Here is a 25,452-nt window from a genome sequence, read left to right on the forward strand (position 1 = left end):
TGTTCAGTCTGAATACACTGTAAGAGCACAAATGGTTAACCATCTGAAACTCATCAAGGAAGGATGCAGTTCAAGTGACCCGACTTGCTGGACACCATTGGATTTGACTGAAGACACTGCTTTCATTAATGAACAACAGGGCTGTTATCCAACTGTATGGCTGATGAACACATTTATAGCAACCAGAAGGCTAGTTTTCAACACTGAAATCAACTATCAAGAAACTGCCTTCCTATTTCTAGTGTAACCAAAAGCTGGGTCCTTGTCCCCATGCCAATCCAATAAGAAAAAGTAATCCAGTAAGAAAAAGGAAAAAGAAGATTTATTGCTTGGCTAGCAAAGGAGAAAACACACTCCTGTCCCAAAGGCTGTGATTCTCCCCAAAAGAAGGGATAGGGGTGTTTTTAAGGGTTACATTCCAGGTGTGCTCTGTCTGGTAGGGGGGGTCCCAGGGCACCCTGATGGTGGGTTAGGATTCACTTGTTAATTTGGGAGATATTCACTTCCCAGGTCCTCAGCAGGTATCTCCTTCCTGTAGAGAGTGTTCAAGGGCAGTTAACTAGGGGAAGAAAAGATAACACTGTCTTCCTAATCTTGTTAGGGAGGGGGGAGAAGACAGAAGAGAGGAAAAAAATGTTCTTTAAAAAAAATAAGCCTCAGAGCAATGAGGGCTACAATCAGAAGATGAAGGGATCACTGTTTCACTAGCACTTAAAAAACTTTTACTTCTTTAAGAATTTCTTCATTTGGGGCTAGGGTTGTAGTTCAGTGGTAGAGTACATGCCTACCGAATGTGAGGCCCTGGATTTGATTCGCAGCACTTAGTGAAACTAAATAAACAAAATAAAGGTATTGTATTCATCTACAACTAAAAATTTTTTTTTTAAAAGTATTTCTTTATTACTCAGTGTCTTGACTGCCAGATTAACAGACTCAGGATGGATTATTTGTTTTTCAATATATACTCTAGTGTTCATTTATTTGTATAATGTATTGCAAAAGTTTTTCATATTTTATTAATAAAGGTTATGTAAAATACTGTCCAATTTTCATATATTAAATCATAGTGATTTGTTTAGCCTTTTTCTCTCTTTGGCACTAAACTATATATCATTTTTTCCATGTGTCCTATTGTGATCTGTTTACAGAAAAAATGAGCTCTTCCTGGGTTGGAAAAGAACCAAATGTTTGAATTTTTGTGCAATCTTACACATCATTCTTTGCATTCTTATTTTTTTTTTTTTTAATTGGGGGTTTGTGCAATCTTACACATCATTCTTTGCATTCTTTTTTTTTTTTTTGTCTTTTTCTGAATTGAGGGTTGAACCCAGGGCTTTGCCAATGCAAGGGAGACACTTTGCCACTGAGCTACATCCCAGCCCAATTCTTTGCATTCTTTTTTTTTTTTTTTTAATTTTTTATTGTTGGCTGCTCAAAACATTACATAGTACTTGATATATCATATTTCACAATTTGATTCAAGTGGGTTATGAGCTCCCATTTTTACCCCATATACAGATTGCAGAATCACATCAGTTACACATCCATTGATTTACATATTGCCATACTAGTGTCTGTTGTATTCTGCTGCCTTTCCTATCCTCTACTATCCCCCCTCCCCTCCCCTCCCCTCCCCTCTTCTCTCTCTGCCCCCTCTACTGACATTCGTTTGTCCCCCTTGTATTATTTTTCCCCTTCCCCTCACTTCCTCTTGTATGTACTTTTGTATAACTCTGAGGGTCTCCTTCCATTTCCATGCAATTTCCCTTCTCTCTCCCTTTCCCTCCCACCTCTCATCCCTGTTTAATGTTAATCTTCTTCTCATGCTCTTCGACCCTACTCTGTTCTTAGTTACTCTCCTTATATCAAAGAAGACATTTGGCATTTGTTTTTTAGGGATTGGCTAGCTTCACTTAGCATAATCTGCTCTAATGCCATCCATTTCCCTGTAAATTCTATGATTTTGTCATTTTTTAATGCAGAGTAATACTCCATTGTGTATAAATGCCACATTTTTTTTATCCATTCATCCATTGAAGGGCATCTAGGTTGGTTCCACAGTCTAGCTATTGTGAATTGTGCTGCTATGAACATCGATGTAGCAGTGTCCCTGTAGCATGCTCTATTTAGGTCTTTAGGGAATAGACCGAGAAGGGGAATAGCTGGGTCAAATGGTGGCTCCATTCCCAGCTTTCCAAGAAATCTCCATACTGCTTTCCAAATTGGCTGCACCAATTTGCAGTCCCACCAGCAATGTACAAGTGTACCCTTTTCCCCACATCCTCGCCAGCACTTGTTGTTGTTTGACTTCATAATGGCTGCCAATCTAACTGGAGTGAGATGGTATCTTAGGGTGGTTTTGATTTGCATTTCTCTGACTGCTAGAGATGGTGAGCATTTTTTCATGTACTTGTTGATTGATTGTATGTCCTCCTCTGAGAAGTGTCTGTTCAGGTCCTTGGCCCATTTGTTGATTGGGTTGTTTGTTCTCTTATTGTCTAATTTTTTGAGTTCTTTGTATACTCTGGATATTAGGGCTCTATCTGAAGTGTGAGGAGTAAAGATTTGTTCCCAGGATGTAGGCTCTCTATTTACCTCTCTTATTGTATCTTTTGCTGAGAAAAAACTTTTTAGTTTGAGTAAGTCCCATTTGTTGATTCTAGTTATTAACTTTTGTGCTATGGGTGTCCTATTGAGGAATTTGGAGCCCGACCCCACAGTATGTAGATCGTAGCCAACTTTTTCTTCTATCAGACGGCGTGTCTCTGATTTGATATCAAGCTCCTTGATCCATTTTGAATTAACTTTTGTGCATGGCGAGAGAAAGGGATTCAGATTCATTTTGTTGCATATGGATTTCCAGTTTTCCCAGCACCATTTGTTGAAGATGCTATCCTTCCTCCATTGCATGCTTTTAGACCCTTTATCAAATATAAGATAGTTGTAGTTTTGTGGATTGGTTTCTGTGTCCTCTATTCTGTACCATTGGTCCACCCGCCTGTTTTGGTACCAGTACCATGCTGTTTTTGTTACTATTGCTCTGTAATATAGTTTGAAGTCTGGTATCGCTATACCGCCTGATTCACACTTCCTGCTTAGCATTGTTTTTGCTATTCTGGGTCTTTTATTTTTCCATATGAATTTCATGATTGCTTTCTCTATTTCTACAAGAAATGCCGTTGGGATTTTGATTGGCATTGCATTAAACCTATAGAGAACTTTTGGTAATATCGCCATTTTGATGATGTTAGTTCTGCCTATCCATGAACAGGGTATATTTTTCCATCTTCTAAGATCTTCTTCTATTTCTCTCTTTAGGGTTCTGTAGTTTTCATTGTATAAGTCTTTCACCTCTTTTGTTAGGTTGATTCCCAAGTATTTTATTTTTTTTGAAGATATTGTGAATGGAGTGGTTGTCCTCATTTCCATTTCAGAGGATTTGTCACTGATATACAGGAATGCCTTTGATTTATGCGTGTTGATTTTATATCCTGCCACTTTGCTGAATTCATTTATTAGCTCTAATAGTTTCTTTGTAGACCCTTTTGGGTCTGCTAGGTATAGAATCATGTCATCTGCAAATAGTGATAATTTAAGTTCTTCTTTTCCTATTTTGATGCCTTTAATTTCTTTCGTCTGTCTAATTGCTCTGGCCAGTGTTTCGAGAACTTTCAAAAAAATTTAGATTCAACAACTAATAAAACTCTGGTTGAAAACAGACATAAAATTTCACTATTCATAGAAACAACAAGCTCTGAGTAAAATGAAAGAAGCAAGTACTTACCAACTGGTTACTTAGGTGTAACTTAGAGCATAAAAATGATGAGTAATCTTTTTATGAAGTGTATATTTGAGCAAACATAATATGATTGTTTTTATTCATTAAGGAAACTATGTGACACTAAGTAATAAATTTTGTATAATGGTGATCTGACAAGTACGAATGATATAGCAACAGAAGTCAAAATTATACTCAATAATTACATTTGTATATGAAGGATATTTGGTAAATAAAATATTTTTAAACTAAAACAAAAATCAACCTTAAGAGCATAGCTGATGGGGCTGGGATTATGGCTCACTGGTAGAGCACTTGCCTGGCATGTGTGAGGCCCTGGGTTTGATCCTCAGCACCGCAAATAAATAAATAAAATAAAATAAAATAAAAGATCTAGTTACAACTAAAAATATTTAAAAAATATTTTAAAAATAAAAAGAGCACAGCTGAGGAGCTCAGGAGTAACTTTGACATCTTCTTTTGCTTCTTTTTTTTTTTTTTTTCTTGTGATTCTGGGAGCAAACCCAGGACCTTACACATGCTAATCAAGCACTTTCCCACTGTATTACATCTCCAGCCCAATCTTGTTTTGCTTTTTTATTTCACAATTCCAGAAAAAAAATTAAAATTATGTTAGATAGATGTTTGCTATTTTTCTATAATGTTAAAAACTAATAACAAAATAATTATTACATATATTATTAATATTTGAAGGTTAGACCACTGGTTTTGATTGATTTTATATTTTGGTCTTTCTCAGAAATCGGTAGTAACCTGAAAACAGAAGTATAAAATATATTAGGATAAAATATCATATTGAATTTGCCTCTGAAAAGGGAAATACCTGGTGAGATGTTGGACTCAATATTATGGAAAAACTTCATAGATATCTGTATTCATACCCCAGCTTCACATAAACTCAGACACACATTCTACCCAATTGATGATGAATTAAAAATAAAAATAATTCTTAATTATGGATATTAACTAAAACCAGAATATTTTCATAGTTTTAAAGTCATTAAGAGACATGCTTCTAAATAAGATGAGCGCATAGGCACAAAGTAAATTATTAAAAGACTTGATTACACACACATTGACTGAATCACATACTCATGTACATGAATACACAAAAAGTTTCATCAAAAACCTATAACAAAATAATTACCACTAATGTCAAAGCCACCAAATATAAATTTGAAAGACCAATAACAACTTGGGAAAAATATTTTCTAAATCTCTGCAGTGTGAATTAATTTTTTTACACAGGTGTGAAAAAAAATGTCCAATTTCTTTTCTAAAGCCAACATATCCCAAACACCAACTGTCAAGGGTAATAGCACAATTTATCTCAATTATTATTTTAGATGTCTTCCACCTTTCTTACCAAACTAAAAGAATCCAGGGACCTGGGGTTGACCTAATAAAATGGAAAGTTCAGTTGCTTTTATGTGGGTATTCAATAGCCATTATCACAGCTTCTCTTGTTATAAGTGATCTTAATATTGAGTATAATATTGTTTCCCCTGCTTTTCAGACACCTGAAAATTTAAAAATTTAACACAAATGCCATTAACTTTTGGTTCCACTTGAACCATCAAGACAATTTCTTTCAAGGTATGACAACTTCTTTCTGCTATAGAAATAAAGAAGTTCTCCCTTTCTTTTCTAGGCTTCTACTGCAATAAAAATGAAATGCCATTTTATATCCTAATAAAATACCAAAATGGCTCCTTGAAAAATCTCAATAATGCACAAAAGATAAATGTCCTCTACATAAAAGCTTCTTGAAACATGGGCTTTATGGAAGTTATTATTTAAAATAGGACTTTTATTTTTTTTCCTACCACCAGTTACCAACCTCAACATTTATGTTTCCCTTGCCCTTTGGAACAAAACTCAGCTTATATAGATTGAGTTTCCCTGTCTCAATCTCAATGAAGGTTTTTACATGACCAAATGCTGGCCAATGACATATAAGTAGAAGTGCTCTTTTGCAGGACTCCCAGGATGGTTTTTTAAAAGAGGGGGAGATCTCTTTGGTCCTACCAAGCTTTCTCATGCTGACCTTGAACATGCATGTATTGACTGAAATTTCGGCTGCATCTTGGACTGAGAATTTTCCTGAGAATAGAAACTACACTATGAGGTTGGCAGAGTGAAGCCACAAGAACTTACATTTGAGTGAAAACACGGACCCTTCATGCCAGTCCTAGAGAGCTTTAACTCCAAGTTTCTTTTACTTGAGAAAGAAGAACTTCAATCTCTCTTAAGCTACTAAGACTTTTTTCATTTTATTTTCACATAAATTATTGAATGTAATCCTAACTATATAGCAATAATTATCACAAAGAAAGTAAGCAATAATTATTGAAAGTAATGATGTTCTCATCAGGTTTTCCAAGGCCCATGTTACAAGCCTGGGAATGGGATGAATTCAGCTCCTTCTACTTTGGTAGTTTACCAGTGCAAATAAGATCCATTTAACCCAGTAAGTCCCAAGCTTTCAGTTCTGGCTGTGGTGGCTGTGGTGGGAGATGGAGTTCGGGTGGGAGACTCTAGCCATTGTACTTTGTTGTGTTATGTTCAGGGTCTTGAAAATAATTTTCAAGCATTTTGTTAATTTTTTTAAAAAAATTGTTTCAGGTGGGAAGATAAAGCATATCACTCCATCTTGGCTGAAGATCATCCAAGTTCTTTTTCTTTTATTTTAAATTTTTTACTTAAGCATTAATCTGAAGTATTTTTGTCTAAATATTCTCTACAAGTCTAGGGAGCTAAATGGCACCTCTCTCTGAAGTACTAATGATAGAACCCAGGGTTTCATGCATTCTAGACGAGCGCTGTACTACTGAGCTACATCCTCAGCCCTTGTCTTGGGCAGTTGATAAATCATTGCTTTGAACTATGTGAAATCCTGGACAGTGAAACGCTGCTCCTTGGGAACCCCTCAGTGTGAGGGTGCCTCAGGAACACTATTTGTAAGTTGGTTCCTGTTGAGGAGGGGAAATTCTGTGTTTGTCATGGAACTCACTAATTCAAAAAGCCTTGATTTCAAATCACAGCAGCCAGGAGGTGGAGGTGGGAGTAAACTGCTAAATGCCAAACAAGTTGTTTTTGCCATCTTCATTCTGTTTTTCTCAAGAAGCCTATAACACTGAAACTCTTTGATGTTCCTATCTATAAAAATAAACCACAGGCTCTTGTTGTTTGTTAGATTCAGTCACCATCAGAGCTGGTTCCCATAGGATCCCGCTGTTTCACTTATTTTTGTGTTTAGTTTTAATTTCTTAAATTTATCATATCTTTAATATTTCTAATATGACTCATCACCCTGGTTGGGGGAAATAGTAAATATCACATGGGTTGTGACAAGCCCATTTTATTTTTAATTTGAGACAAAGGCTAAGTTGCTAAAAATTGCCTTTAATTTGTGATCCTCCTGCCTCAGGTACTGCACCCAGTTAAATGGTTTCTCTTTTTGCTTTAGTAGAAAAGCGTGTTGGCAAAGTTGCACTCAAATGACCATCTATAGTCAGTGATACAAAAACTGAGAAATGCATGGATTGGTGTGCTGGTCTTATAGGAAATAAGAAAGCAATCAGGAATGACACTTAACAGGTGCCACGTGAGGTTATGCTAGTGTAGGATCTATTAGTGCCTATGACATTGAGGGAGCCAATAGTATTTGACCTTAATCCGTTATGTTCCATCATCCCATTTATGGAATATCTAAGAAAACTTAAACTGAGCAACAAATATATCACTTATGGTAAATTTGAAATTAATATTTATGTTTTTAGAGTTCTATTCTTTTGAGAAAAATAACAGGTGAATTACTAGTGATAGTATTTATTAATAACAAATTATGTAATAAACTCTAGATTATGTTTCTCTGCCAATTATGAGGAGTGTAAGGAGGAAAAGCAGAGCCCAGCTTCCAACATCTCAGCAGAGATTGTGTCCACAGTGTCCGCGGAGATTGCCCCACAGAGATTGACAAGATCTGTCTGTTATTCCTGGTGTTCTCCTGCCAGGGCTTCATCATCCTTAGACAATGACTTCACCTTTGCAGCCTCCAGAGGTAATTTTGCTTCTCCTACCAGCTCATGTCTCTGAAGGCCTGTTATGAGGAAAAGAAGATACAGTACAGACTTGGATAAGGTATTTGGAAATTATTTATCTAATAAAAAACTCATATATGGATATATAAGGAAGACTCAAAATTCAACAGTGAAGAAACAAATAATTTAATTAGACAATGGGCAAAAGACATGAGATATTTCATAGAAGAGGATACACAGATGGCAAATAAAGGCATGAAGTGATGTTCAACAACATTAGAGAAACACAAATGAAAACCATAATAAGAGAATCATCACATACTTATCATAATGTTAAAATTAAAAACAATGACAATTCCAAATGTTTATAAGTATGTAGATAAATTAAATCACTCACATATTGTTGATGGGAATATAAAACGGTACTGCCACTATGGAAAACAGTTTAGCAGTTTCTCTGAAAACTGAACATTAAACCACCATATAACCCAACAATTACACTCCTGAGCCTTTACTCCAGAGAAATAAAATGTAAGTTCACATGAAAAGCTCTACATGAATATTTATAGCAACTTCATTTTTAATAGCTGAACTCTAGCAACAACCCAGATTTCCTTCAATGGATGAATAGTTCAAAGAGGTTCATCCATATCATAGAAAACTACTGAGCAGTAGGAAGGAATGGATTATTGACACTTGCAACAACCTGGATGAATGTCCAGAGAATTACACTGAATAACAATAATCAACTCCCAGAAACTACATACTAGATGATTCTATTTACATAACACTATTGAAATGACAAAATTATAGAAGTGGAGAGGAGAATATCTTAGCAGTTACAAGAAGTTAAAAACAGTTGGTGAGAGAGTAAATTACGAATGCCACAAATGAAGCTCCTTGAATTTATGGAAATGTTCTGTATTCGAAATGTTCTAGCTGGGTTTTGATAAAGTACTATAGTTTTGTGTGATGTTAGCACTGGAGTAATACATGGATTACTCTGGATTATTTTTTATGGATTATTTTTTATAATTTACAATAATCCCAAAATTAGAAGTTTAATTAAAAAACAAAACAAAAAATATTACAAACCATATGATTCCTTTTATCTCAAAGTTTAAGAATTATAGAGATGGAGAACAAATTAGTAGTTTCCAGGAAGAGGACAGTTCGTTGGTGGTGATAAAACCACATACAAACTAAGCTCATGTAAAAACTGATAAAATTTGGGGCTGGGGCTGGGGCTCAGTGGTAGAGTGCTTGCCTAGCATGTGTGAGATACTGGGTTTGATTCTTAGCACCGCATATAAACAAATAAAAATAAAGGTCCATTGACAACTAAAAAGTATTTTTTTAAAAAAGACTGATAAAATATGAATACTCACCATAGTCTAGTTTGTATTGTTTTGATTCTGTGATATAGATATATAAGATGTTTCCATTGGGGGAGGGTAGGGTGAAAGGAAAGTGACCACAACACTCGGAGGGACCAAGAGATCTTTTTGCAGCAGTGCAACAGAGGAGAAAAGAGAGAGAGAGAGAGAGAGAGAGAGAGAGAGAGAGAGAGAGAGAGAGAGAAAGAAGAGGAGAGGAGAGAGAGCAGAGAGCATGCGAGCAAGGGAGACAGAGAGAGCAAGAGAGAGAGACAGAGCAAGAGAGCAAGAGAGAGAGGGGCCCAGCAGGAGGGAGTTTTTATAGCCCAAATCTAATGGGGCCTCTGGTCTGCAAGCTGCCTTGTTGGCACAAGGCGGGGAGGGGGGGGGTGTTGAGTGTTCAGCCTTGAGTCGGGGTTGAATGTTCAGCTTTGACGCAAACAGGTGATAAAGGACCAGACAGAGGGGGGTTTGAGTGCGTGGGCCATCCTGCAGCTAACATTTGTTCAGCCTGCCCTGCAGACAACATAGTTCAGCCTGCTCTGCACCCAACATAGGGGAAGTGGAAATGGGGTGGGGGGTAAAGGGGGATAGTATGTACAACTTTACAACTCCCATTGTTTAATAATTTTTTAAAAATAAAATGTTAAAAAAGTCAGATAAAAGAGCACCAGAACATATTTTTACAGAAAAAAAATGAGTTCCAGAATTAAATGTACAATATGATTTAATTTATGCTTTAAAAATGTATATACACACACTTATGTGAAGGCACCAGTCTATGTATATGTGGAGAAAAATATCTGGGAATTAGGACCTTAACATTTTTGAGGACCTACCACAATCCTGTAGGGGAAAGTATATATACACACAAATTATTTATCCTAGTTCTCAAGGATTCCTTCCATCTCTCCCACCTACTCTGACTCATGTATTTCTTCTTATTTCCGGTATCTTTTTCTTTTTTGTTCAAATCTTAGTTATTGCAATGGAACTTCCATAAAGTTCAAGATTTTATTTCTTCTTTTACAGGAGCCTAAACTGATTTCTTTGAACCACAGAGATATATTCCTCTCTTAAGATATGATATGATTGTTCTATATCCAACACCTGGTACATTGAAGGCATGTGTCTTATTTGTGCCTTATCTTCACAGTGGCTGGTACAATTACTTATATATGAAAGTTTCTCACTTGCTGGCCTGTAACCATCTTCTGTTTGTTAACTACTTGATTATTACTCTACTCTCATAATAGGCCATTTCACATTAATCTTGTTTCTCTCCACTAGGTCTAATGACTCAATTAACCACTCAAGGCCTATTGAGTATGCCTTTCAACTTTTTAAATTTATTGGCAGGTGACTTTCTGACATGAGGAATAAACCTACATTTTTTTAAAAAATGTATGAACAGATTTTCAAACAGTACAAATTAAATCAATGTAATATGACACACATTAAATGAAGTTCATAGACATTATCATGCTGCACAGTAATAAGGCATGAAAGGAAGCCACACAGAAAAAAAAAAACAACACAAAGTTGAATGGTACAATGCTTAAAGGAAAATAGAATACAGAGGCCACCGTGGCAGTGTACAAACTGGAGACATTAATTGAGGGCACAGTCTCTTCAAACGGAGAGAATCTGGAAGTTGGCTGAGGAGTGGGGAGAAGGAGACAAGGGGAAAGAAGGCAGAGTGGTCATGTTGTTCGTGATTTGTTCCAGAGACCATCCCAGCCTTGCCCCCACCCCACACTCTTTCTCTTAAGAGGCTCAGCCTTCCTGTACCCAGGAGCACTTCAGAAGGGGCATTTTTAGGTCAGAGGGCTCAGTCCACACTCACAGAGAACATGAAGTTCCTGTAACAACCTGTGAGCAGCCAGGTATGCAGAGGTCTTTGCTTCAGTTGCTTAGCTCTAGTTGCTGTACAGAAAGAGCAAATGAAGCCGTTTGTTTTACCAGGAGGAGAGCATGAAAAGGTCTCCTTTCCTATACCTGTGCCAGAACTATGCTATTTCCTTTTTTACCTGCAGACTGGGCAGGATCAAAAATGATAGCACATTGTTTTTACTTATATTACATAGAAAGAAAAACATTTTTCAAATGTTAAATGACTATTTCTTCTCTGGTTAATTTTCTGTTTGCGACCCTCATTTATTTTTTCTGTAGGTGTGTTCATCTTTCTCTTAATTAAACTGAAAGACCTCTTTATAAATTAAAGACATCAACTCTTTGATAGGCAGATACACTAGAAATCATTTTTCACTTATTAGCTCTGTGCCCTGACTAGTCATAATAAAAATAATAATGACAACTGTCATTTAACCCTCAAAATATCGTAGTAAGGTAGAATTTGTTCCAGAGAATTCCGAAATTCTTTCTGTATTGCTTGAGCAAGTTTGCTTTTTTTCTATCAAATAAAGATGAGTGACTAAAACTGTGGCCTATGGAATTGGACTGTCTTTGTTTGCTCCCAAGGGGCCACTTATTATATGTGTGATTTTGTACATTGCCTAAGGTCTGTACTCCTATTCCTTCACCAATAAAATGGGAATAATAATAATAATAGTATCTACTTGTGGGGGTTGTTCTGAGAATAAAAAGAATATGTGCATCTTAGGCCCATGCCTAGCACATCACAAGACCTCAAATTTTGTTATTGTTTAATAATTGTTTGGTTATTGCTAATGTACAGCCCCATGATAATTTTTGTGTGAGATTTTGAGAAACTTCAGCAAACTTTACAAATAAGAAGGATTGAGGAATTTTTTTTTTTTTTTTTTTTTTTAGGTGGTACTGGGGTTGAATCCAGGGCTGCTCTACCTTTAAGCTACATCTTCAGTTCTTTTTTTTTTTTAATTTTGAGACAGGTTCTCACTAAATTTCCCAGGCTGACCTCAAATTTGCGATCCTCATGCCTCTGTCACCCAAGTCACCAGGATTACAGGTAAAAGCCACCAGCTGGCAGGATTAAGGTTTTAAAATTGTCTTATTCCAAACCTACCAGTTTTTTTGGTCAGAGGAATAAAAAGGGTGCATTTCATGGGTGTAATATCTCTTCCAGCTTCTCAGCCACTGTGGTTGAAAAATGAGTCACTTTTGTTGTCTTCCAGATTTATGTATGGCTGGAGACTTTCAGGATAAAAAGAATGCCTTGCTATTTGGGGAGGTTGTGTAGGAGGTGGACACTCTGATTTAATTTGAATTTTTTGGCCTCAGTACTGTACTCAAAGGCTCTGAGTACTTAGGCAGCAACCTCTTTTCTCTCCTTAGAACTAAAGTCAAAATATGTTATGACAAGAAAGCTTTTAGTTCATCTAGTCAGTGGGGTTCAAAGTTTGTAGCCCATCAGCAAACCTAACATCGTTTTGAGGGAACTACATACTATAGTCCTGCCTCTGATCCCTGGAACACAAATCTCTGGAATTATGGCCCAGGGGTTGGCTTTTAATAACGACTCCTAAAGCTATTAAATTTGTTAGGGTAAGGGCAAGCTCATGAAACAAAATTTTAGAGTATAGTGCATTTAAAAATATAAATGTTTACTTTTCCTCTCATATAACAGCCCAAACATGAGCAGTACAGATTTACAAAATAACTCTGCTTAGTATAGTTACTCAGAGATGAGGCTTCCATTTTGCTTTCTAGTCTGTTCCTAGGACTTTATCAGCAGTGGCACAATTGAAGACGGGGACACACATCCATTAGGGATCTAGCTATTGAGAGAACAATCACAGGGGAGGCTAGTCCGGTGTGGTAAGACCTGAACTTGTAAGACATCACTTTTGCTCAGAAAGCCTGGGAAAGGAAGTGTGGCTGGAAGCCTGCAGCCTCACTGCACCTCTGTGTCTTGAGAAGAAGGAGGGTCGATTTGGATAGAAATGTGAGAACTCTGCTGCGGTGATCCTGACTCATACCAAAGTCTAAGAACCCAGATCTAGTCCAACATCCACATGGCGTAGATAAGGAAATCGAATCCCAGTGAGGATATATCATTTAGGAGTGAGCCCCTTCCCCCAAACTACATGAGGATTTATCTGTGGTGGTAAAGGACTTTCCTTCCTTCAATATCATCTCGGGTGCTTGAGGCCAAGTGCTTGATTTCATTTCAGAATTGTCACTTAAAAGAAATTTAGTACACTTTATGCTGGGAAAATAGAGGGAAGGGTTAGAGACAAGAAGGGAATTTTCATATGCCGTATAACCTGTCAGCACAGCTCAGCCTCATTTCTCTATCCAAATCTTCCTTTCAGACCATTTTTACAATTGAATCTCTCTCCTTTATTGCCTCATTTCATTCCCTCTAACTTTTCCTTTCATCTATAGGGTATAATGTGTCTATGTCTCAGTTATTTTTTTAATAAGTGAAAGGAATACTTGGACAATTACTGGTTGGATGCTCCTTGTGCAATTGAGGAAAAAAATCACTAAGGAGGCCAGCCCAATGTGGACTAAGATGAGTGAGTAAAGGGAAAGGAAGGGTGAAAAGACAGAGGCACAAGTTTTGCAATGAGGACGGCAGCCTCAAAACCCAGAGACAGGTTGAGCAAGATGAGACAGAGCATTACAGGCTTTAAAGTCCGCCTGAGGGACTTAAGTATGAAGCTTCAAGACCAAAGAAGCTCTCTCTTGTTTGGAAGCAGAAATGGGACATTATGAAAATGTAACATTGAAAAATCTAAAATCGTAGGCCAGTTGCCTCATGGGGGAATCTAGGTTGCACGTTATGACATGGGCTTTGAAGGTCGAAAGTGCTAGCTCTCTACAGCACCTTCAAGTTCTGTACCTTTCAGACATCCTAATAGTATGATGATGAGCTAAAACCTGGGAGATCAGGGTACCCAAGAAATGGAAGGCAGAACTCCTGATTCCTTCAGAGAAGTGGAAGGTGGGTCTTAACTAAGCCTCTCTGAAGGATGCTCCTGGCCTAGAGAGAAGTATTTGTTCTGGATTCCTACTCCTCTTTCTGGTGAGGGAAGAAATATGTACTCAATTTTGAACTAACTAGGTTTTTTACTTACACATTAAAAAAAAAAAAAAAAAACTGTTGCAGAGTTTAAATAGTTATTGTCTCTGGGGCTGACATGTTCTTTACCCAGAGCCAGAAGACATGCTCTTGGAAAGAAGTTACTGAAATGGGAACTAAATTTGAATCAAGCCTGCTTGGACCACTGTACTGTGAATACAACCTACCCTTCCATTTGGTGAATGAGTGGTAGTATCAGACTCGCTACATGGAACTATCCCTGCAATGGACTCAGTTAAGTACCTCTCCCTTCCTGTATCCCAGGTTTTTTTTTTTACAGAGGAGAGGCCTTTGGGAGTCAGGCATTGCTCTTAAGATGCTGTCCTCCAGCTGCTGAGTACAAATTTAGTGCTTATTACATACCTGTTTGGCCAAACCCACAGTGAATATTGATTTAAGCAGCCACCACACTGACAAGAAAAGCTCAGCAAAAGGACAAAAAATGTGATTGTCCTGCTTATTGGTTGATGGTCCGAGTTTTGCAATTCGAATAAAATGAGAATTCTGCACCAAATGTGAAAAACATTGGGAAAATTGACATAAAGAGATATGTACAACAAGAAAAATGTTACAGTGACATAGCATTCATGTATGTGCATTTATTTTAAATTAGAACATTAAAAGAGTGGTCTCAGGATAGAGAGAGGATGTATGAGTTAAAAACAGGAGCATCTATGCACACACCAAAGAACAAGATACTTGCCATGCTTCAAGCAGAGCGGTGAACCATGAAGACTCACTACAGTATTATAAAACATCAAATCAAGAACCCATCTGTCTGGAACTCAGCAGAGACATTCTATTCCCATCTTTCTGTATTCCTCATGGTTTTCTACTCCTTTCCCATGGCCCAAGAATAGCAAGACTTTGCTTGAGAAAAAAACAAAAATGCAATAAAAGCTTTATTACTTCTCTTTACTGCAACCTATTAGATAAGGAAGAGGGCCAAGGTATAGAGACTGAGTAGTATTGGAGCTGTTGACACTGTGAGCAGCAGCTAAAGGCAAAGGGTCTTTTCCCTCGGCCATCCCCTGGAGGATAGGCAATCCAGGGTTATGAGGTGGGTGCTCACCTGTCTGCACACATCAATGCACACACTTCTTTGAAGGGCAGCGGCAATAATATTTCCCATACTCATTCACTAATTTTTCTGAACAGTCTCATTGGCAATACAATTAACTTCTAATTACCCATTTTGTTTCAGAGCCTCTTTCCTTAAATTGCCTAATTGGGGAAGACTGGTTTTTGGCTTTATAGCTGAGCTAGAACAGAATTCTGTTTAGTTCAAAGAAAGAGCAGGTGTGTGTGTGGAGGGGTGGGGTAGGGAGTATGTGTGTATGTGAGAGACAGAATTTTAACTCCAGGATCAGATATAAATTAAATTTCATTATCCAGTTTTGGATTTTTCACGGATCCAGTTAGAATCAATAATCGAGTTTCCTATAGTGTTAAGGGGTAGATGTGAATAACAGAAGGAAAGAAACAATAATGAGCACGAAGATGTCCTTTACATGGACCCTAGTCCCAAAGCCTTGTCAGATTTACAATTTAGAGCCACTAACTAACCAGCTCATCAGAGAATGACCTGTCAGCACTATCAACATCTTCTTCAATGAAGTAACACTGTGGTATTGGCACCGGTGGTGTTGTTTGCGTGTAGTGAGCTGGCACATAGTGTTCTCCAGTTCTGTGCTCTCACAGCAGCTTATGCCAGGACTCTGTCCACATGTGCAGCTGGGGGCCTTGTGGACCCCGTGGATCACTTCCATGGAGTCATGAATGAAAATATTGCTTATTTTGCATGACCCATTAGCTTCTAAAACTTTTCTCCAGTCAGTCATATTATTGTAACTCTCTTTGTCATTACCTGGCCTGTTTCCCTTGGGAACACTGTAACATAACTTTCTGAATGTCAGTAGTAAGGAAGGAAAAACGTCTTTGGACATGCTGAAGCTGGTATTTTTATCTAACAGGGTCAAGTTCACTAATACCTCTCTTGGCCACTTTTTACCATGTCATATTGCACCTCTTCCTTTGAAAATTCTTTAATGATCTCCGTTATGCTTTCTGAAGTTCCTGCAAGAACCAACCCCAGACCAAGCAGCAGCAGAGAGAAGGTCTCCATCTCAGATCTAATATAATCTCTTCTGCAGTAATGATAAAAAGATAAAAGATAAAAACAAGGAGAATGTTAAGGAGATAGTTTTTTATCCTTATAATAAATATTTCCCATAATGACCCCTATACGTAAGACTCCTCCATATGTTAATGGAAGCATGATATAATGAAAAGACAATTCAGTTATGTGGTCTTTAAACCCAGGTTCAAATACCTGATTATCCACTTAAAAACAATTCACTCAACCTCATATAACTTCACTTTACCTATTGAAAGAAAGAAAAAGAATCATTATGGTGATAGGCTTAAAGTATTGGAACAAACGATTCATTTCCCTTCCTTTTCCCTTTTTCACACCATTATGGTAGGTCTACTGTCTCCATGGTGGGGCACCAATCATCTCATCTAACACATTCCTCACTGTCTCCTCTAGCCCGGCTATATGGCACATGGCAGTTACTTAAAAAAAAAAAAAATCAACACTAAACACACATGCAGAAAATCGCACACAGTGCCATCTCCCCATCTATCCTTTCTTTCCCCCATTTTCATCCATGAGATATCCATCTGTACCTGATCCTTTGGCAAGTTGATCCTGCACAGAAAGATTCCAGGTTGATGCAGGGCAAGTGAAACTGTTTCCTGGGAGTTTCTGTTGTTGTATCTAACTAAGGGAAGGAGGAGCAAGAAAGGGGTAGAGAGGATTTTCTGAGATTGATGGAGGAGCTAATGTGGAACCAAGGAAGAACTGTACAAAATGTCCATGGGATCATCAGAATTTCAGTGACCCAGGAAGTCCCTCTGCTTCCTTTTCTGTGAAATCTCCCATATCAATACTTCAACCTAGAGTGATTTTTTTCTTTTCTTTTCTGAAACCCTGCAGCATGGATTATGGTGCATTTCATTGTATGTTTTTCATTATTCTAGTTAGTTGGCACATTTCAGTCCCTCCACCCCCTTACTGAGGCTGACAACTCCTTGAGCCTGGAACACAAATTCTCATTCATCATCATCATTCTGCACAGCTTAGTGTACTGAACAGTACACACACTAGTTCCTTAACAGTATTTGCTAACAATATAGCCCGGCTTGACCCATGCAGAAAATCACTTATTTGAGGTCAATGCCGGGAAATTCATAAGAATCCCAGAAAACATGGTTATTCATGGTGATAATACCCTCACTCTAGAATGACCCTATTTCCCTTTCCTTTCTAAAAATCTCCTTCTCTTACACATGATTACCATTATGTCCTTCAAAAATCACTGCTCCTTGCTCCTCCGATTCCTTTGATACACCACTTTTCTAAAAACACCACTTGCAATGACACTATCTCAGAATCCTTTAAATATTCCTCATTTCTGCAAAAGGAAGTAAAATCCATGAGCCCACTAGCCAAGTCTCTACTTGATCTGATCCCAAGCTGCCCTTCAAGGTTTATCTCCCATCATTTTGTGACACAAACCTGCTCCAGTCAGTTAGTGTGACCCTCTCTTCCTTGAGTACACATCATACCTTTTTGTTCTTTCTTTTCTGCCTCTTAGAATCCTTCAAATCCTAATTCAGATCCCATCCTTTTTTTGACAAATTTTCCTACCCTTTAAGTCTATCAAATTCATGTCCTAGTTCTCTGTATTTATCATTCACTTCTTATACCACTAACTTGACATTAGTACACACAAACTTTTTAAAGTATTGTATTTTATTTTTAAAATGTTCTATGTGTAAAATTAGAGCAAACATTTAGCATCAAGAATGTATAAGCCTTAATTATTGGGTTGATTATTATTGACAGATTCACACACCTGTAATCCCAGTGGCTCTAGAGGCTGAGACAGAAGGATTGCGAGTCCACAGACAGCCTCAGTAAAAGCAAGGCATTAAGCAACATAGTGAGACCCTATCTCTAATAAAATACAAAAAATAGGGCTGGGGATGTGGCTCAGTGGTCAAATGCCCTTGAGTTCAATCCCAGGAACAACAAAAGAAGTGGATGTGTTCATGTGTGTACCTTGAAAGGATACCTTAAGAATAGTACATGTTGGTACATATTGGAGAAAGTAAGGAAGAAGAAGTTGTTAAGAAAAAAAAAGGGAATCATTTTTTCTAAACTTCTACTTCCTTTGCCATTGACATTAATAGAGAGATGATAACAGGAAAGCAGGAAGACAATGAGGAGAAAAATAAACAGGAAGAAGAGCAGGCACAGATGCCCAGATTTTCTGAAATATGTATTTCAAATGGGCAGAATGCACAGCTGCCTGGGATTCATTTCAAATTAGTAGGTGCTCATTAAAATATATATATATATAACCCCCTAAATTACAAATGACCAAAATGTCATAATTCATTTGAACTGAATTTTGATCCCTATTAAATGAAAGTATTCTGAGGATAGATTCCACAGGAGTCTCAGTTCCTTGCGCTGCAGTGGGAATGTATTTATCTGAAAGATTTGTTTTTAATTAGAAGAGAGAAGGTTGGGGAAGACAGGGAAGAAAAACCACTGAGAAGGAAAGGAGAGGAGAGGAAACCTAGGGATACTGATAGGAAAAGGAATCAGAATTAGCAGCAGGGCCCTAAAAGGAATGTTAATCTATTCCAAAGTTTCGCACAGGAAATGAAGCTAGCAAGACTCAAGTCCTATGCTAGGGACTACCTGTTCCTTCTTAATTTCTGTTCAGATGCTGAGGGTTGTTCATTTGGTGAGACCCAAAGTTCCTTGAAGATAACAATGAAACAGAATTCCCACAGAAAAAATGAATAATGAAACTCAATTGGAAAACTACCCCCCCAGATGGGTAGTTTTCCAATTGAGTTTCATTATCCATGGGTAAGATTTGCCTACTTACAAGACTATAAAGCATCCTTTACTGATAATCTCACTTTCTTCCTCCATAAATTGACTCATGCAGAAAATCACTTATTTGAGGTCAATGCCAGGTTAATGTTTTTAGAAAAGTGGTGTATTAAAGGAATTGGAGGAGCAAGGAACAGTGATTATGAAGGACATAAAGGTAATCATGTATAAGAGAAGGAGATTTGTAGAGGTGGGAGAAAGGAAAAGGGAAATAGGGTCATTCTAGAGTGAAGGTATTATCACTATGAATAACCTCGTTTTCATCAGAGCTTGATGCTTACAAAAGACAGAGCTAACAATTAGCATTGGTCTACCTCTGTCTTGGATATGATCTTGAATTAATCTAAATGGTCAGTGCAACAGTTGAAGTTGCTCAACTGAAAAGACCAGGACAGAAAGTGCCCTCTAAAGCTTGGGAACCACTCATGCCTGCTCCAGTTCACTGTGAGTCTCTGGTATAGCACTGTAACATCATGGCTCAAAAGTTCTCACCCCGTAAGTTGGCCTTTACTTGCTAATAACTCTTTATTTCTTACTGTCTCTAAATACCAAACCTTCCTAACAAGGCCAGAAATAGAATTGGAGAGGGACAGACTTGGAACAAACCTCAAAGATTACCTTGTTGAGATCTATTACAGATGAAGAAACTAATGGTCAGAGACGAACAGGACCTGATGAAATTTCCAGAATTTGGAGCTTCTCTTCTTCCTTCTCCCTCTGCTTGAAAGCTTACAATGCCCATAGCTGAATGTCAGGTAACTAAAGAGTGGATTCAGTTGCAAGACCTAAAGAGGGAAAGAAGTTCACAGTCTGGCTCAAAGTCCTTTCTGTGTCCTCCAGAGATGCAGAGGGGAGAAACACTGAGCTCTGAGAGTCTCAACTCCTCCCTGGGAGATCCTTCTCCATTTCTCTCCAGTCTTTAAGGGGAATAGTTTCTGATTCCTCAAGCTCTGTCTGATCTCCTTTATCCTTTCTTTTGAAGCACAGAAGGAGGTATTGAATAGAAACAGATGCAGTTTGAGCTTGTACCATCCTTATAAAAGACCCTAAGAGTAATCCCAATTGCTTTTACACTGGATCAGGGGTCAGGACTGGGATTAGGATTAAGTGATGAAGAAGCACTTACTCCAGGCACAAAATATAAAGGGGTGTCAAAACACTCAGTAATCAAGATAAATAATATTTTAATGCAATGTTTTAAAAACTGTTGAAAATAAAAATAAATTCAATGCAATATAATACTTAATATACAAATATTAAAAATTTAAATAGTAGAATCTGACGCTAATCCTAGTCTTGTCACTCTGGCTCTTCGAAGTTTTAGATATTTTATACATCAGAATTTTTGAATTCATTTTTATTTTTAGAAGATATTGAATTAAAATATTATTTATCCAGATGACTGGGTTTTAGAGGCAGTGCCCCCTTAAATTTTGCACCTTAAATTACTTTCCCTCACTTTACCTTAATCCCACACTTGCCTGGATGGAATTCATTCTTGGCTCTCATCAAATGATTCAGGGACAAGGAACAAAAAAAAAAAAATGAAGCATATGCAGACTTTATGATTTAATTCAGTGAATTTTTTTTATTGATGCAGAATTAAATGATTCCAACTCAGCAACATTGGAAGGACAAATTAATTACTAATGGCTACTTATATCACTCAAGGTTTTACCCGTATCCAAAGTTCAGGTCTGCCTCAGGGACAACCAGCTCAAGAGCTGCTGAGAGAGGACCACGGAGGATTGCAGACTCAGGTATTGATCTCAACTTATAAAACATATCCCTGGAAATTAACTGGCCCCAACTCATCACAAGTGATGAGAACAAACCCCTCTGTGGGGGGTGCAATTCGGTACCTGCAAGCAGGATATTTGGTGCCATCAGTTAGTTGACAAACTGTCATTTTGAACGTTATTGTGCTCTGGTAGCATAAAATGGTGGAGTGGTTTCGGCAAGTCACCTTGTTAGAAGCAGTGCAAATATTATTGAGTTTTTGAGGCCTCTCATGGATAAAGACATGCTCCTTTTTGCATGTGTGGTCAGGTTCCCGGATGATTCTTCGCAGGATCATGTGGTTACAGTACCTCACAGGAATGGCATTCTGAGGGTAGTCCACGTTCAAGTGCTCTATGGATGATCCCACTTCATCCTCATTCAGCTCGTTTTCCCAGAACAGAAGCATTAAGAAAACCATCACCATTAGTATCATCAGGGGTAAGATTTCCTTTACATTTTGAGCTTTAATTCCTGTAAAGTAAGGGAGACAGAAAGGAAGAGAGGGTAGTCAGATTCTTACTGCACCACCCCCTGGCTGCACCCCCATCCTTTTAGGAAACTTCATTTTTGACTCTCTGCTAATTAAAATCACGTTGAACCTGTAAGATCTGATTGGAATGACTGCTCCCCCGAAAAAGCCCCTCAGACCACATCAGCTCCTGGCTTTGTATTTAACGGTTTTCTAGTTATTTCCATTGTTTGTTCTGTCTCTACAGGCTCTTTGATAACAAGTACTTCATCTCTTATTTCTCCCAAAGCCTTCAAAATGCCTAACACAGGGCCGATGAGACAGAATTTGCTCAAAAATGCCCATGCCAAATTGTTTTATTCATACTGATGAATGACTTCCTTCCCCATAGCTTTCTCGGCCCTAGTTCTACCCAATTCCACATGTGTTTAGTCACGTCTTCCAGTCTGTTCTTCTCAATTCCTCCTGGTATGGCTCCTGCTTGGGTCTGTGCTCCCTTCTCTCACCTGTTCCTTTTGCTGTTGCCCTCACAGGTAACATATCCTTTTGATCATGGAGCTGAGAAAATCCCTGGTGCCTTGCTGTTGCCCGACAATAACTGACAGGGAGCCAGTTGGGTGTGGGGAGGTCAAAAGTGGAAAGAGCAGAAAGGGAGGGACCTGTAGAGCAGTGTGCTTGGGTGCCACTGGGAAGGAAGAGAAGTTACCTTCAGAGGGAAAGGTAGGTGAGGCAGGTCCCAGATGGGTTCTCATGATACAAGCATGGACTTTTCACAACATTTAGTGGAGTTCTGATGTGGTCTTTCCACAGTATTGCTCACTTTTAAAATTTTCAATCAGTCCTTACCACAAACCCATGAAGGAGCTACAGATAAGGAAACAAGTTGCAGAAAGGTTAAAGTGAAGATGAGAAATTACAAGGGTAACAAGAATCTCACTTTCTCAATGCTGAACACCTGAATTCTAGCTTCAGCAAATTTCACTCCCATGTGGTGTCTAGGACAAGGATAAAGACCTGGTTCAACTCACAGAAGGAGAATAGAGAAGGCAAACAGCTGTTAGAAACTAAAATTTGTATCAGGATGTAAAACACTATTAATAATTTCCTTAATTATGCATTTTGTCAAAGGAGCAAACTGCACTGCAGGATTGCAAGAGACATACCTAGCTCCAGTATTGATTGATTCTGGGCAGTGGCCTCAAGATAATAACAGAGGAAGTGAAAACCTGCTCTGGGTGGCTTCAGTCACTGTGTACAAAGTCTGATGATGTGAGGACACATAAGGACACCACAGGGATAGAAAGAGATGCCTGGCTCCATCTGTTTCAGCTCTCCCACAAGAAACTATGGAATTTACTTAATCTACTACAAATGTGGTTGGTCACCCTTGCACAGCTTCTGTAATTTCCACAACTGTGCTTACTTTAAGGCAATGTGGCAGACTATTGGCAAAAAATAAAATGGCCACAAAATATTTCCTATTCTGGATTGGGAATATAGCTCAATTGGTAGAGTACTTGCCTTGCGTGCATAAAGCCCTGCCTGGGTTCAATCCCCAGCAACATCAAAAAAAAAAAAAAAAAAAAACCATTTCCCATCCGACATTCTTTTCCAGAACTTTGCCATTCCTTCATCAAGAAGTAGAGTCTATGTCTTTTCCTGTGAACATGGATGGCTTTTGTGCTTGCTCCCACTAATACAATATAGTGCCAGTGATACTATACCACTTCTGAGGCTAGGTCATACAGCTTGGCGATGGCTCTTTTGGGACATTTACTCTGGGAAACTTCAGTTGTTATGTGCTAAGTATGACTATGTTGAGATTACCACAAAGAGAGTTCACATGGACAGAAAGAGATGTCCCAGCAGCTCCAGAAGCCCCAGCTGTTTCTGATCCTTGATGCCCAAATCTTCTGCCTGCATGTCCTGGGTAGCCCCAGATGGCCCTGGGGAGAGTCCGGGGAGTGTTCTGGACTCAAATTGCCACTGGGCACAGGGAGCAAGAGCCTGTGAGACTGTGCCTCTGGGTCTCGGCAGTGGCATCCCGCTCCCTGGGCGGGGAAGAGCCGGCTGCCGCTGCTTGGAAAGTCCTTGCTCGCGCATGTGGCAGCCACCGCCTATTCATGCACCCTCCGGTAACGAAAAGTATTCAGTAATAGCCTTTTGCTGCAACTTTTTTCCTGATAATCCTTCTTCTGAACTTTCTTTTTCTTTTTGATTAGAGTTCCTGGGCTTTTATCAACACATGCCCTAATTGCTCTTGGTTCCATTGGGGTGCCTTCTTCCCTTAGTAATTTACTTCTTACCCCTTCCATATTTTCGTCACAAAGACAATACAACATTTCAAGACAAAACAAGACACAAACATACTGTATCAATCTTCTCCATTTTCTCAAAATGGCCATTTTTCCTCTCGCCCTATCTGCCTAGGGACGAACAGATTTGCTCCAGTCCTATCTAGGGACAGGCAGCTTTTTTTTCGTCACTTAACCCTGAGTGTTCCCGGGCTCCCCGTACGGGCCACCATCTGCTGCAGTCCGGCTGCAGCAAAATAACGGGGGGGGGGGGGGGTGATGAGCAACTTCTGTAGACTGATACAGCAGGAGTGGGAGCCGTTTATTGTAGGACAGGAGGGGTATACATACATTCCACACAGCTTATCTTAATTAACATAAACTAGATACAGCAGTCAACCAATAAGGAATCTCCACACTTAATGGCTCACTGGCGTTACCTCACAAACCACTCCCTCTGCAAAATGCCAGGTGCCATCTTGACTTGTTTACAGGCTCTAACAACTTACTTTATAAGGTTTTTGTCACTTATGATAAATAACTTTTACCATTCACATATATATTGAACATACCTACATGAGGCAGACACTATACTAGGCACCTGGGACACATTAGTAAAAAGACAACTATACCTATCTCTCCCAGTGACTCTGAATCAACCCCTCTATATGAAAATTGGTAATTGAAAGTTTTAGTTTCTTTTTCCTTTTTTATGATGCTGAGGATTGAACTTTGAACCTTGCACACACTAGGCAAGCACTCTACCTCTGGGCCTGGAAAATTGGCAATTAAAATATAAGAATTATATTTTTATTCCACCTAGACTGAAAGAACTATATATCAGATTGAGCCATGTGGTGAATGCCTGTAATTCCACCTACTCGAGAGGCCAAGGCATGAGGATTACAAGTTCAAGACCAGGCTGGGCAACTTTGGGAGACTCTGTTTCCAAATAAAAAGGGGATTCAGAATGCAGTTCAGTGGTAGAACAATTGCCTAGTATAGTCCTATGTTCAATTCTCAACACTACAAAAAAAAAATTAGTGTGTGTGTGTGTGTGTATATATATATATATATATATATATATATATATATATATATATATATATATATTTCATAATAATCAAACAGCTTTCATGTGATGAGGGAAAATTCTTCAGAAAAGAATAGTGGCAAACACATATGAAAAGAATTATAAATTCAGAAAATTCACATTGTGCAATCACTAATGAAATAATTAAACCAAGAAAAAATTACCTGCTGGGACTGGGGATATAGCTCAGTTGGTAGAGTGCTTGCCTTGCAAGCATAAGGCCCTGGGTTCAATCCTCAGCACCAGTAAATAAATAAATAAATAAATAAATAAATAAATAAATAAATAAATAAATAAAATTACCTGCTGGGTGATTAAACTGTTAGAAGAGGGCTGGCTGTCACCACCTACAACATCACTGGACCTATACATCACTGGAAGAAGAAAGCTAGCTATTGGTACCTCCTAATATGGTGTGATAGGAAATACATAACAGGGTTTATGAAGTATTCTTGCCAAAGAATTGAGTTTAAATTGCAGTTCATAGAAAATTTAAGGAAAAGAAGCACAAGATTGAAAGTCCCACAAGGAGCCTATAATCCCAGTAACTCCAGAGGCTGAGACACAAGGATCACAAGTTCAAAGCCAG

The 25,452-nt window shown here is 38.3% G+C and overlaps 2 protein-coding genes across 2 annotated transcripts; both read right to left on the reverse strand.

Annotated features, from left to right (window-relative positions):
* Window positions 1–15,788: 15,788 nt before the first annotated feature.
* Window positions 15,789–16,372, reverse strand: Rnase11 (ribonuclease A family member 11 (inactive)). The gene is given in 2 exon segments (XM_027929430.2): window positions 15,789–16,243; window positions 16,246–16,372. Coding segments are annotated over 2 exon segments (582 nt in total).
* Window positions 16,373–20,999: 4,627 nt separating this feature from the next.
* Rnase12 (ribonuclease A family member 12 (inactive)) lies at window positions 21,000–21,440 on the reverse strand. The gene has a single exon (XM_027929413.1). It carries the CDS (start codon window positions 21,438–21,440, stop codon window positions 21,000–21,002), a length of 441 nt encoding a protein of 146 aa, XP_027785214.1.
* Between the last annotated feature and the right edge of the window lie 4,012 nt (window positions 21,441–25,452).

The sequence above is a fragment of the Marmota flaviventris genome, chromosome 2 (genome assembly GCF_047511675.1).
Source record: "Marmota flaviventris isolate mMarFla1 chromosome 2, mMarFla1.hap1, whole genome shotgun sequence".
NCBI lineage: Eukaryota > Metazoa > Chordata > Mammalia > Rodentia > Sciuridae > Marmota > Marmota flaviventris.

What these genes read in the sequence shown, in the direction of transcription:
- Rnase12 (XM_027929413.1), bottom strand. Translation starts at nt 21,440, where the DNA reads ATGATACTAATGGTGATGGTTTTCTTAATGCTTCTGTTCTGGGAAAAC.